The sequence below is a fragment of the Strix aluco genome, chromosome 2 (genome assembly GCF_031877795.1).
Source record: "Strix aluco isolate bStrAlu1 chromosome 2, bStrAlu1.hap1, whole genome shotgun sequence".
Lineage (NCBI taxonomy): Eukaryota > Metazoa > Chordata > Aves > Strigiformes > Strigidae > Strix > Strix aluco.
This window is the reverse complement of record NC_133932.1, coordinates 111939908-111952764: the sequence shown is the minus strand read 5'-3', so window position 1 is coordinate 111952764 and position 12857 is coordinate 111939908. Positions and strand designations below refer to the sequence as shown.

Below are 12857 nucleotides of genomic sequence, written 5' to 3'. Positions count from 1 at the left end.
TCTTTACAAAATGTAGTTTTAAGAAATACTTAGCTGCTTATTTCAAGGCTTCTTTCCAAATCTCAGTCTAGAAAAATATCCATTAAGAAGGAGTTTGGTAAGGACAAGAACTGATAGCATCTGCCAGTTCCAGTTCTGTGCACACCAATGTCAAAATGTTGCTTTCTTGAAATTATATTTAGTTTCATTTTATTTTTTTCCTGTTTTAACAGATTTGAAACATTTTCTAATTAGACTTAGGAACTGACATTAATACAATTCCTTATTGTGTCTTTAAAATACAAACTCCTTGTGTCCTAAAAAAAGTTTTAAATGAACTATCAGGAAATGGATTGTATTTCATAGTAATTTTGCTGGGGCTTTGAAAAAATAATTTCAGTTTTAATTTTTCTCAAACATGTTGAAATATCAAGTGTTCATTTCTCCTTTTTATATCACTGTTAACAATACTAGACATAGTTTTATGTCATATAATTTTTTATTCAGTTTGTTGTCTGGTTTTAAAGAGACAAGTTGTTTTTCTTTTTACTCTTGTTTGGAGAGGTTCTCTTATTTTAAAACCTTTTTGAAGTTGTCGTGAAATATAAAAATAGAACATCTGTGACAGATCTGTTTTGAACATATTTCACATTTCAGGATCCAAGGAGATCTGGTGGTCTGTGGTATTCGCTTGTTAATTTCTTGATGAATGGGTAGAAAGGCCACGAAGTGCACTCAGTACAGCACGTCTTCCGAAGATAGATGATCTCAAATAAATTCTATTCCAAATCAGTTTTTGATTTGTTAGGTGTTAAACCATTTCTTTGTAAGGACAGTGTTTACAAGCCTTGTAATGAGACAGCCCTGTGAGACCTTACTCTTCTTGCTGTAATTTTGATAAATGGAACTCTAATTCATAAAGGATATAGTGATTGAAGGGCAACTCTGGGTCTCGTACACTTTCATTTAGATAAATGTTTGGTACAGTACAGCAAAACTGAGGTGCACTCAACAAAGTGATAAATTTAAACAACAGCCAAACCAGAGCTTTTTTCCATCAGGACAAAGAAGTGCCATTTACAATATTTCTTTTAGATAAATGTATGTTTAATATTATAAACCAGAATGAATATTAGAAACATTTGTCTTGTTGCTAAGCTCCAAATTTGCCAAACTAATTTAATGCCTTCTACTCTACCACATTTCTTACACTGGTGTCTGGCAATATTTCTGTAATCTGCTAACTGGAACTCTCATCACAAGGGATTTAAAATACACTAAATTTCAGGTTCTTGTGATGCATTTTAAATGCTAGTAATGATTTGAGGCTTGGAACTTTTTTCCTGTAATTTTAAAAATACATCTTCATGCATACATAATTTTAAAGGATTGTCACTAATCTAATCTGTTACTACAGAAATGGTTGACTCTACTATTACTCCAGATTAGTACTTTTTAAGTAATTAAATTGAAGATTATCACATTTTATAAAGCTCAGAAACTTTCAAAACTCTCACCAAACCTACCAAAAAGGAAGAGAACAGTATTTTCATGATTCCTTCCTCCACTGTGTTAGTTCATCTCAGGCCTGGTCTCCTTTAGTGTCAAATGCTTCACAGCAGGACATATTACTTGTGTCAAATGATGCTAAACTCCGTTGCAGGAAACACAAGTGTAACAAGATCCTGATCTAGTGATTAAATGCTCAGGACAATTCTGATGTAATAAAACTGAAGGTCTGTTAAAGCACATTACTCCTTCGTGTTTTTCCATGCTCCTACAATTCTTGTTCCTTTTTGAGAATTAAGAAAAAGAAAAAAAAAAACACCCACAAACAAAAAAACAAAAGTTTGGACACAGTACTGAAAACTTTTCCAACCGTTAGTTACTTGATTCAGTTTTAAATTGGTTAAATAATTACAGTTAGTTATACTAAGTAGCAACCTATGCAAGTGAAGTAATGATCACAGCCTAATAACTGAACACAGCAAAACACAGTGTATAAGTATATAACAGTGTCAGTATTGTCTTAATCACTATTGGTATCAGTATGGTCCTACTGGAGAGAGCAACAAACAGGAAGACTAGAGATGCTGTTCTTAATTTTGAGCTTGGTGATAAAAATGGGATTTTGTTTACTTCTACTTTGTCTTTACCTGCTCTGTAGTTTCAGAAATAGCAATTGGGATAATAGCAATAGTATACAAAAGGTTAATATTAGACAATGTAAAACATGAGGTTGTCTCAGCCTGTGGTGGAGTTTGATAATAGTGGCATGCTAACAGTGATCTTCAAACCGAGTAAACACACTCACAGAAAAATATGCCTCCAGCATTTTTATTTATATGGTGTGACTCTCCTGTGCACAAACTAATTAAAAGAATCATATAAGAGTAGGCGATAAAAGCATAACACCTTCCCCACTGACTGTAATAACAAAACTGCCTTACACATTAGTTCCATTTCATGCATCTATCTTCACTAACCTATCTGCTTACTATATTCCACTTAGTTGTCCTGTATTAATATGAGGCCATAAGTCTTACTGGGCTTTACCTCATCATTTTACATCTGCCATAATAGTATTCATCATGTTTAAGTTCAGGCATTGTGGAAGATGAGCAAAATCCACACATGCCTGGTTTTGCTGAGATTTCACCCATCATTCTGTAGCTTACTAGGAATCAAATTTCCAAATTATACAGAAAGGAGAGATTACATTTCAGGTTTTCTTCCTGGTTGGCAGAACTGGAGATGCCCAGATCTTGTATGGTCCAAGGTGAGATGCAGGATTTTCTGTTCAGGAAAAAAACCAGAAAGCTTTCTTGCCTAAGGCTACTATGAGCCTGTAGTACTGAAAATAAAACTAATGACCTCTCCCCAGCTAAGAAACAAACACCATACAGATGTCACAACAGTATCATGAAAGCTGTTTATGATATGAAAGCTACTTGTGATTTTATCATTTGTCCACATCATGATTAATTTTTTACATGATGCGAATAACTCTGGCAAGCGCTAGTAGGATCTTCACAAAACTTAAGATGGCAGGCCAAAGGAGTCCAGGAAAGCTGGATATTCTTCAAGAATGAAATCTTAAAGACACAGGAGCAGTCCATCCCCATGTGCCGAAAGACGAGCCGGCAGGGAAGAAAACCAACCTGGCTGAACAGAGAGCTTTGGCTGGAACTCAGGAAATAAAAGAAAGTTTATGACCTTTGGAAAAAGGGGCAGGCAACTCAGGATGACTACAAGGATGTCATGAGGCTACGCAGGGAGAAAATTAGAAGGATCAAAGCCCAGCTAGAACTTAATCTGGCTACTGCTGTAAAAGACAATAAAAAAATGTTTCTATTAGCAAGAAAGGAGGGTTAAAGAAAATCTCTGTCCTTTATTGGATGCAGGGGAAAACATCGTGCCAAAGGATGAGGAAAAGGCTGAGGTGCTTAATGCCTTCTGTGCCTCAGTCTTTAATAGTGACACCAGTTGTTCTCTGGGTACCCAGCCCCCTGAACTGTAAGACAGGAACAGTGAGCAGAATGAAGCCCCCGTAATCCAAGGGGAAATGGTTAGCGACCTGCTACACCACTTAGACACACACAAGTCTATGGGGCTGGATGGGATCTACCCAAGGGTCCTGAGGCAGCTGGTAGAAGTGCTCATCAAGCCACTTTCAATCATTTATCAGCAGTCCTGGATAACCGGGGAGGTCCCAGTTGACTGGAAGTTATCAGATGTGACACCATCTACAAGAAGGGCCAGAAGGAGGATATGGGGAACTACAGACCTGTCAGTCTGATCCTGGTGCTGGGGAAGGTTAGGGAGCAGATCGTCTTGAGTGCCATCACATGACATGTACAGGACAACCAGGTGATTGGGCCCAGTCAGCATGGGTATATGAAAGGCAGGTCCTGCTTGACTAACCTGATCTCCTTCTATGACCAGGTGACCCGCTTAGTGGGTGAGGGAAAGGCTGTGGATGTTGTCTACCTGGACTTTAGTAAAGCCTTTGGCACCATTTCCCACAGCATTCTCCTAGAGTAAATGGCTGCTCATGGCTTGGACAGATGGTCAGGCCCAGAGATTTGTGGTGAATGGAGTTAAATCCAGTTGGCAGCTGGTCACAAGTGGTGTTCCCCAGGGCTTGGTATTAGGGCCAGTTCTGTTTAATATCTTTATCAATGATCTGGACGAGGGGATTGAGTGCACCCTCAGTAAGTCTGCAGACAAGACCAAGTTGGGGGGGAGTGCTGATCTGCTTGAGGGTAGGAAGGTTTGCAGAGAGTCTGGACAGGCTGGATTGCTGGACCGAGGCCAATTGTATGAGGCTCAACAAGGTACAGTGCTGGGTCCTGCACTTGGGTCACAACAACCCCATGCAGTGCTACAGGCTTGGGGAAGAGTGGCTGGAAAGCTGCCTGGCGGAAAAGGACCTGGGGGTGTTGGTCAACAGACGGTTGAATATGAGCCAACAGTGTTCCCACATAGCCAAGAAAGGCAATAGCATCCTGGCTTGTATCAGAAATAGTCTGACCAGCAGGACTAGGGAAGTGATCGTCCCCCTGTACTTGGCACTGGTGAGGCCACACCTCGAATCCTGTGTTCAGTTTTGGGCCCCTTGCTACAAGATATTGAGGTGCTGGAGTGTGTCCAAAGAAGGGCAACAAAGCTGGAGAAGGGTCTAGAGCACAAATATTATGAGGAGAGACTGAGGGATCTGGGGTTGTCTAGCTTAGAGAAAAGGAGGCTGAGGGGAGACCTTATAGCTGTCTACAACTTCCTGAAAGGAGGTTGTAGCAAGGTCGGTGTCTGTCTCTTTTCCCAGGTAACAAGCGATAGGACAAGAGGAAATAGCCTCAAGTTGCACCACAGGAGGTTTAGGTTAGATATTAGGAAAAAATTCTTCACCAAAAGGGCTGTCAAGCATTGGAACATTGGAGGTATTTAAAAGACGTGTAGATGTGGCACTGAGGGACATGGTTTAGTGGTGGACTTGACAGTGTTAGGTTAACAGTTGAACTTCATGATCTTAAAGGTCTTTTCCAAACTAGACGATTCTATGATTCTGTATCTCCTGCCGTAAGGAACCAACAGTCTGAATAGAAAAAGTCAGTTGTAGGCAAGAAGAAAGGGTAAGACTTACCTGTGAAGTCCTTTGAGGTAATTGGCACATGTCCATACACTGACATTTTTATTGTGCTCCTTAAACACCACACACACAGATGCACACCAAAGTTCCCTCACCATGCTTGTCTTTTTTCAGTCTTTTCTGAATCTCTGCATAGCCTATTGCCATGTATTGAGATAACCCATCTCCTACTTCACCATCCTGTCCCTCCTGATTTCTAAGACAAAAGTCATGACAGATTTGAATTCCTGAAAACAAGTCCTTTCTTTAGACTAGGTGGTTTGAGCTCTCAGATGTCAGTCTGAGTGAAGACACCAGGAACCCAAGAGAAACTCCTGCTGAATTTCTTGCAGGCGGAAAACTAATGGAACAACATTGAACATAAAGTACATAGCAAATATTAAAAGAAGGAGAGTCTTTGTGAAACAGTTTTTATTTTATTCAAGATACATTTTGAAAGACAGAATAAGGCTGCATATTTTGTAAACCTTCATAAAGTTTTAGAAAATGTTCCTTCCCTTTTTTGATAAAGGTGATTTATACTGTATTTTTTTACTACTTGACTGTGGTTGGTTTATATTTAAAATATTACTCAGCTAAATTCACAACATTTGTAACTTTTTTAGGCACTGAAGAGGATGTAGTGAAGTCAAAGAAAACTTTCCGAAGTCAAGCTGTGGTAAATCAGAATGCAGAAACAGAGCTTATGCTGGAAGGAGATGATGATGCTGTTAGTCTGCTCCAAGAGAAAGAGATTGACAACCTTGCAGGTAATTATACTTTTCATTACAACTAAGATATGAGCCAAAAGGCTCTTTTAAACTTGCTAGTTCTTAACCTTTGTGGTTAGTGTCTTGATATTGACAGCTAAGCATACAATTACAGTATGAATAGATTCTTTGTGTTCTAGATTTAGTATGATGTCCTACTTCCATGACCTAGGGGAGCTGATTACAAAGCATATGCCCATTGCAGTGTCTTTCAGCAGAGATGTGAGAAATAGCAATACCTGAGGTGCTTTTATTACTGCCTGTGACTTGTTGAAAATTCTGTAAAACCACTGTGGAACGTCTCTTTTGGTTAAAAAATGTGGGCTAATTCCACAGTTCAGGGTTTTGTGAATCAGAGTGTGGTTGTGTGCATTCATGACCTGATCCCAAGTGCCACACAGCTTGTGGAGAGACACCTGCGCTCCTGCTGGCACCCAGTTCTCTCAGTGATAGAGTAAGGGGGATCTGCAGTATCTCAACCCATCTGTCACAGCGAGGGAAAAAGTTGACTGTTTTAAGCAAGGACTAAGAAGGAATGAAACTGTAACCAAGCTATGAACTTTGTTAATTAGCATACAAGCTGGGAATGAATCCTCTGTAAATATGTACGTGAGAGAGCCCTTCTGGTCCTTTCTCCCTCGGTGAAGGTATGCAGTGAGGTCTCAGTTTTATCCATCTTCTAACAGGTTCTTTACAGCCCTGTCTTGAGGCAATATTACCTTTCCTGGGAAAGTAGTCTGGAAAGAAAGGCATGTTGAAAGTTGAAAATGCACTCTCAGACGAGTTAAAAATGTGAGAACTGTGAAATGCAGTATGAATTTTTTTAGGTTAATTTACTTAGGAATACTTTTATTAAACTACTCCACTCAGGGGAAGTTTTGTGATGTCTCAGGATTTTTTCTGCATAATTGAATTTCTAAACTAGCTGTCTTTGCTCCTGCACTTTCTTCTGATGCCATAGTGGATATTTGTAGCAAAGATAAGATCATAAATGGATGGTAAAAGAAAATAAAACAAAACCAAAGTAAAACAAAAAATAAATGATCAAATGAAAAAAGCAAAAAAATGCCTCTCATACTTTGAAACTAGAGCAGAGCAGAGGGGGAAGTAAATGCTTTTATGTGGGAGCAACCTTCAGTATATGATTATCACAGTTAATATGTAAATCTGCTTGCTTTCTCAATCTGCAGCTAACCTTTGCTGAGACACTGTTGTCTTAAGCCAGTACAATAGTGCCTCAAGCAGGACTATTAGTGGGATAATTTGATCGATGTCCCTTTCTCCTTTAGAAGGAAAACTCGGTACTGCTTTGGCTAAGTTCTTATACTTAGAAGAGTGCTTCCAACTAAATATACATACAGTAGCTATAGTTTAAAGGCTGCATTTACATTGAAATACTAATTAGAACTGCAAAGTGGACGTGAAAAATTCTTGCCCAGTCTGGAAAATCTCCCAGTCAGCTATGAAGTTCTTATGCCCCCACACTGCCATTTCGTTAAAACATGCCCATGCAATACAATACCTATAGCTACATCTCTCTTCAAAAAACTGGTATTTCAATGCATCCTTACGTGTTAATGTGCAATGTACCCTTTTACTAGAGATCACTACATAGATGACATCCCCTGCTCCTTCAGGACATGGCACGGTAATTCTAGTCCTTGGCTTTTACGATTGTAGAAATTGGGAGATACTGCCAGTATTAGAAAAACAGAAATTATAGAAATTGAAACAAATTAACTATTGAAATACTGACAGGATGTCTGTCCTAACACTGTCAGAAATCAGCCTTTGTGTTCCCTATTGACACTGACAGGGCAAGCAAGGCAACTCCAAGTCTGGTGAGGTGATGTGGTAATGTTGCTATATGTGTACCAAAAACCTTGAACTTCTCGAACCCACATTCCACTACCTCATTTTTTCTATTAGATTCACTCCAGCCTTTGCTACTCAACTCTTGCTCATTTTTGGAGCAGAAATTATTTTGAGAGTTAATGGTGTCATATATGTCTTCTACAAATTTTCCCCATCAGTGAAAAAAACCTGAATCCTGCCATACCCTCTGTTTCACTGCATGATTTTGCAGTCACTTTTTTGTCACTGTTTTCCACAGTTCTCAGTATATACAATGTGACTCTGGAACTTGTGTCCCATAACTGAAATCAAGAAAAGCAGTAGCCAAGGAAGGAGGGTTTTATGCCTAAGGAAGTTAGAACAACCTCTGACGGCTCTGAAGAGCAAGTCCCAATAAAGCCACACTGTCCATTCTGTCTAATTCTAAAGAGTTATGTAGATTCAGTGTATGTGATCTGGAAATCTTTGAGATATATCAAGTTATGGTATATCACAGCATCATTTATATCTAGTTACTGTTCAGAGTGGAATGGCACATAGGCATTTCTATATTCAAATATGCCTCCAATTTAACTTTAAAGCTTAAATCAATTTAAACCTAGTTTACAACAATTTGGATTGTCTCAGTAAGGGATAAGATTTAAACAAAATCTTTATAAACCAGGTTTAAATTGATTTAAGATTGTCCACATTTAACTAAAACAATTTAACATTGTTTATTCCATGAAACTAAGGCACCTTTTAAAAAGACAAGACCTTAGGTTTCAGGAGACTTTTAACTAAGCGAATATAAATATTACAATATTTTGATTTATGAAGTTAAACTAAAAAGAAAAAAAAAAGTTTGAAACAGATTGAGACTGTTCGTACAAAGTTATCTGTACATACCTTTTGTTCCAGAGACTCTTTATAGTTTTTCATCAACCATGTGGCACAAATCAATGTAAAGTTCACTTTGATAAATTACATATGGGATAGAGAATTTTTAAATAATTATAGTCTGAATATTTTTATTGTATAATCTTAGTATTCCATATGTGGCAATGGCAGTTGGTCAGATTTCATTATCTTAAGTAGCATTTTAATAAAATATAAAAATCAGATTCCATGTTATTATGGTTTTAGAATTATGACTTCTAAGTTTGCATCAAGATTTTTAACTAAAGCAGTATTTTAACTGTCTTACAGTATGTTATCAAAAGATATTGTTCTTATTTTAGCATTTGCGTATTAAAATATTTTACATTTTTCTGTTTCAGTTTTAGCTCCTTTTCTTCCCAGACTGTTCACTTCAAGAGGCAAGTCACATCTCTCTTAGAACTAATGATTGAGATAGCCCAGTCAATTTTAACAGTTTTCTAATATATTGTGAATCTGTGGGTAGTACAATCAAATCCACTGTAGTGAGTTGACATTACTAACTCTTCTCCTTTTCATTTCCTTTTCTATTTTCTAATGCTGCAGTAGGGCTCTTAAATACTTACCTTTTCTCTTAAGAGCCCAAGAATGCAAATTTGCTAACAATTTGTCTTCTGCTTAGTAGGTGACTTTTTCAAAATGAAAAATATGTGGATGTATTTTAATATCGTAAACTGGCATTCTCAAATGGAAATATGTTTTAACAGATGATTAATATTCTTTCCCAAAACTTTTTTTTTAAAGCACTGATCTTGCCCTAAAATAGAGCATTAAAAAAACAACAACAACAACAAAACAAAACAAAAAAAAAACAAACAAACAAAAAAATCACCACCCACAGAATGCAGGTTGAACCACTCAGGTTTTATGAATTTTACATTTTAGAAATACGTTCTCTTCTCTTTGTTGTGAAAGTGCAGTTGACTTGCTGAGAATTGTTTGTGCACATCCGAGAGCAGAATTTAGTCTTAATGACAATCTTGAAAGATACATGTTCAGTAACTGGAGCACATTTAATCTATTTTGTCATATGTCTGGTGGCAACAGCAAATAGGCCCCAGCCAAGCAAAGTATCCCTGACAAAGTCTTTTGCTACTCTCTAAAAAGTAGTTTCTAGAAAGAAAAAAGGAAGTAAAGATAGGAGGATATGAGGCTTTGGGTTATTTTAGGAAGACAAAAGGCTTTGGCAGGCATCTGTCTGGTTACTTGCATGGGCTCAATCAACTCAGAATCTGACTTCCATGGTAAATTACAGCCTCACACAGTCTTGCAAGAATTAATACATATTATTCACTCCATTGTACGAGGAGATTGAGCAACTCATCCAAATAAACCCAAAGAAAGCCACTAACTGTCTTTAATGCATCTTAGTCTTAACATATCTTAACCTTCAGTACAGAATCTTCCCTTCTTCCTGGACATCTGTCTCTGTCTCTAGGCGGAAGGAGACCTCCTACAATGCGAATGTGCCAGGAAGGTTTGAGTGAGATGCAGCATCCCAGCACTGCCCTAACTTTTAGCAACTCTGAACTTCAGTGTAGAAATATTTCTAGAAAACAGCAATACTACTGCTAAACAAGAGCAGATCTTCCATCCAAACCAGCATGGGTAGCTAGTCCGCATTGGCTTGGGGGCTAAATGTGATAAGCCCTCTATCCAGACTTCTTGGTAGTGTGCTGAGTGTATTGACTTACTGGCCGGTGCTAAGGAACACACTAGGTCATGAGGATTTGACAGCTTGTATTATTATTAATGAGATATAAGACCTTTCACTTCCAGGTCATCTGTTTGAAGTCCAGACAAGACTGGTGGTAACCAAATATTATCAACATCTGTTTTGTGGCCTAAGCAAAATAAGCCTTTAGTCTCATTTTAGACAAACTAACAGAAATCATTATGATTTTGAGCAATTTCCAATTGAAAAAATATTTGACACTGTCATTAGAGGAAATTGGAATAGTGCCAAAAGTTCTACTACACAGAGTTACAGTTAAAATTGTATAGCAGTACCTAAAAAAGAGAAGTAAATCATTTAGCCCTTAGGGAAATTTTCTATTCCGGGTTCTAACAAAGGACTCATTTACATTTCTGAAATTATTTTGAAGCCTTGCGTAGGGCCAGATGCAGTAATAAAAACACTAACACACCAAGAAACTGCATATAAAGTCACAAAAAGCTCACGAAATAAGTATTTGGGATGGAAAACTTAGATAGAATTGACTCATCTTTATATATATATAAAATATGCATTTAATATTTATACATATACATATTTAGTTACAGTGACATCTCTTATGGCCAAAATCTGACACTGAATTTTCTTTACAAGAGTTGACCAGTAAATCTCTGAGCAGATATTGTGACCAGACAATCTTTGGTAAGCAAAGCAAAGCTGTTTTGCAACTTTTTCTTACCTATTCTTAAGGAGTACTGGAGAGACATATTTTCTTGTTTTCTCTTCTGTTGCCATCTCAAAATTATTTTAAGGTATGTAGGATCATTTCTATTGTTTTTGTTAATGGAGTTAGACAAACAGTAGATTTTCTTAATTAAAGAAAAGAACAATAACTTGGGCCTCTACTGAGAGGCAGATTTTCAAATTATTAGATTTTGCAGGCAAAAAATCCATAATTCGTTTGGGGTCAACCAGAGAAAGTTTTGTTACATTAGCTGCTGTCAGAGTAATGGGTTGAAAGAAAGGACCGAATAGCACTTATATTGTCTCCAGCAGCAACCACAGCCTACCCAGGAGGTTTTGGAGGAGAGGAATCATCTTCATCCCTCTCAACTCCTGGAGAGCAAAGCATGATTGATCAGACAGTGGAATAGGCTGCCCAGGGAGGTGGTGGAGTCACCATCCCTGGATGTGTTTAATGGTCATTTAGATGAGATGTTCGGGGATATGGTGTAGGGGAGAACTTTGTAGAGTAGGGCTGATGGTTGGACTCAATGATCCAAAGGGTCTTGTCCAACCTGAATGATTCTATGATTCTATGATAGCAGTTCCAAGAGTGGTCTCATCTTCCCTCTCCAACCCTTCTCCTCCATCCCCGGTATGTTCTGTCCTGCGAGGCTGGGAGATCCCTGCCGCCCATCATGGGCTGTCCTACTACAGCAGTTGTTGTCCGTGCTCCAGTGGCTCTGATGGTCTGTGGGGGTCCCAAGGGGGCAGAAAGCAGCGACCACAGTGGAAGCCCAGGAAGGACTGTAACAAGTATACAGTGATGCTTCCTAATAATTCTCTCTCAGCCTCCAACAGCTTGCACCTCTGAGGCTTCCAGAGTCAGAGATAGTAGTTATTCTCTTTCATTTTTTTTCCATTTTCTCTCTCTCTCCTCCCTCTTGCACTATCTTTCTCTCACTCTCTTTTTCCCTCTGTATGGAGGTGGCAAAGGTACTTTAAGCTTTTCCATGTTTTATGTCTTTTTCTTTAAGAAAGTATGTATGTATATGTGCACACACAAATACGTCAGTTAAATAACAAATATCAAAGTTTCATTAGAAAACACCAAAAAAAGTCTTAATACTTCTCCACTTCTCAATAGAAACTGTTCACTGAATTCAGCATGTACTAATGAGTAGTTTTCTCCCCTCGAACTCCATTTTTCTTGCAAATTAGCATTCAAGATAGGAATTTCATTGGGGGGAACTGCTTATTTGAGGAAGGGACAGGAATGTGGAAGAAGAATATTCTTTTTCCCTTTTTATGGTAGACACATAACCACACAAGCCTTGTACTTCCAAACATGGAAATTCAATTCAGCCAGATTTCCATAGTTTCTGCTCATTATATATTCAGATTTTGATCCTCAAGTCTAAGTATAAAAAAGAAAAGCATATTTGTATGAGTTTAATTTAGAGTATAGATTCAGGCATAAACTGAAAACAGTTACACTTTTGATATGTAGTTGGCTTTCACATTGAAAACAAAAAAAAAGCCCACAGTTTCTATAACATACTATTTTTAGACGTCTCAGTGTTTATTCTAATAATTTTTTCCACATTACTATCGAAAATAGCTTAATATTTTATAAGGTGGTTGTCAGTCACATATCATAGTGCTGCTAAGCACAGCTTTGAAGAGCTCTTCTCTTTGTACCTTATTACACCCCACTCTGAGCATCTTCAGCTTTTAAAATGCAGCTGGATTTCCTGCTTTCCAAGCTTTAAAATTAAGTCAATTCAAACTTTTTTGTTTGGTATTTATG

The 12857-nt window shown here is 37.9% G+C and overlaps 1 protein-coding gene across 9 annotated transcripts in view; it reads left to right on the top strand.

The window, feature by feature from the left end:
* Positions 1-12857, top strand: part of NBEA (neurobeachin) — a 514689-nt gene that overhangs the window by 336148 nt on the left and 165684 nt on the right. For 5 of the 9 annotated variants that reach the window (XM_074815841.1, XM_074815845.1, XM_074815840.1 and 2 more), the window contains 2 exons: positions 5734-5877; positions 8991-9029. In XM_074815841.1, the coding sequence (XP_074671942.1) occupies positions 5734-5877; positions 8991-9029 (183 nt within the window). The remainder of the gene's footprint in view (positions 1-5733; positions 5878-8990; positions 9030-12857) is intronic. The other 4 variants (XM_074815844.1, XM_074815846.1, XM_074815843.1 and 1 more) reach the window with 1 other exon arrangement.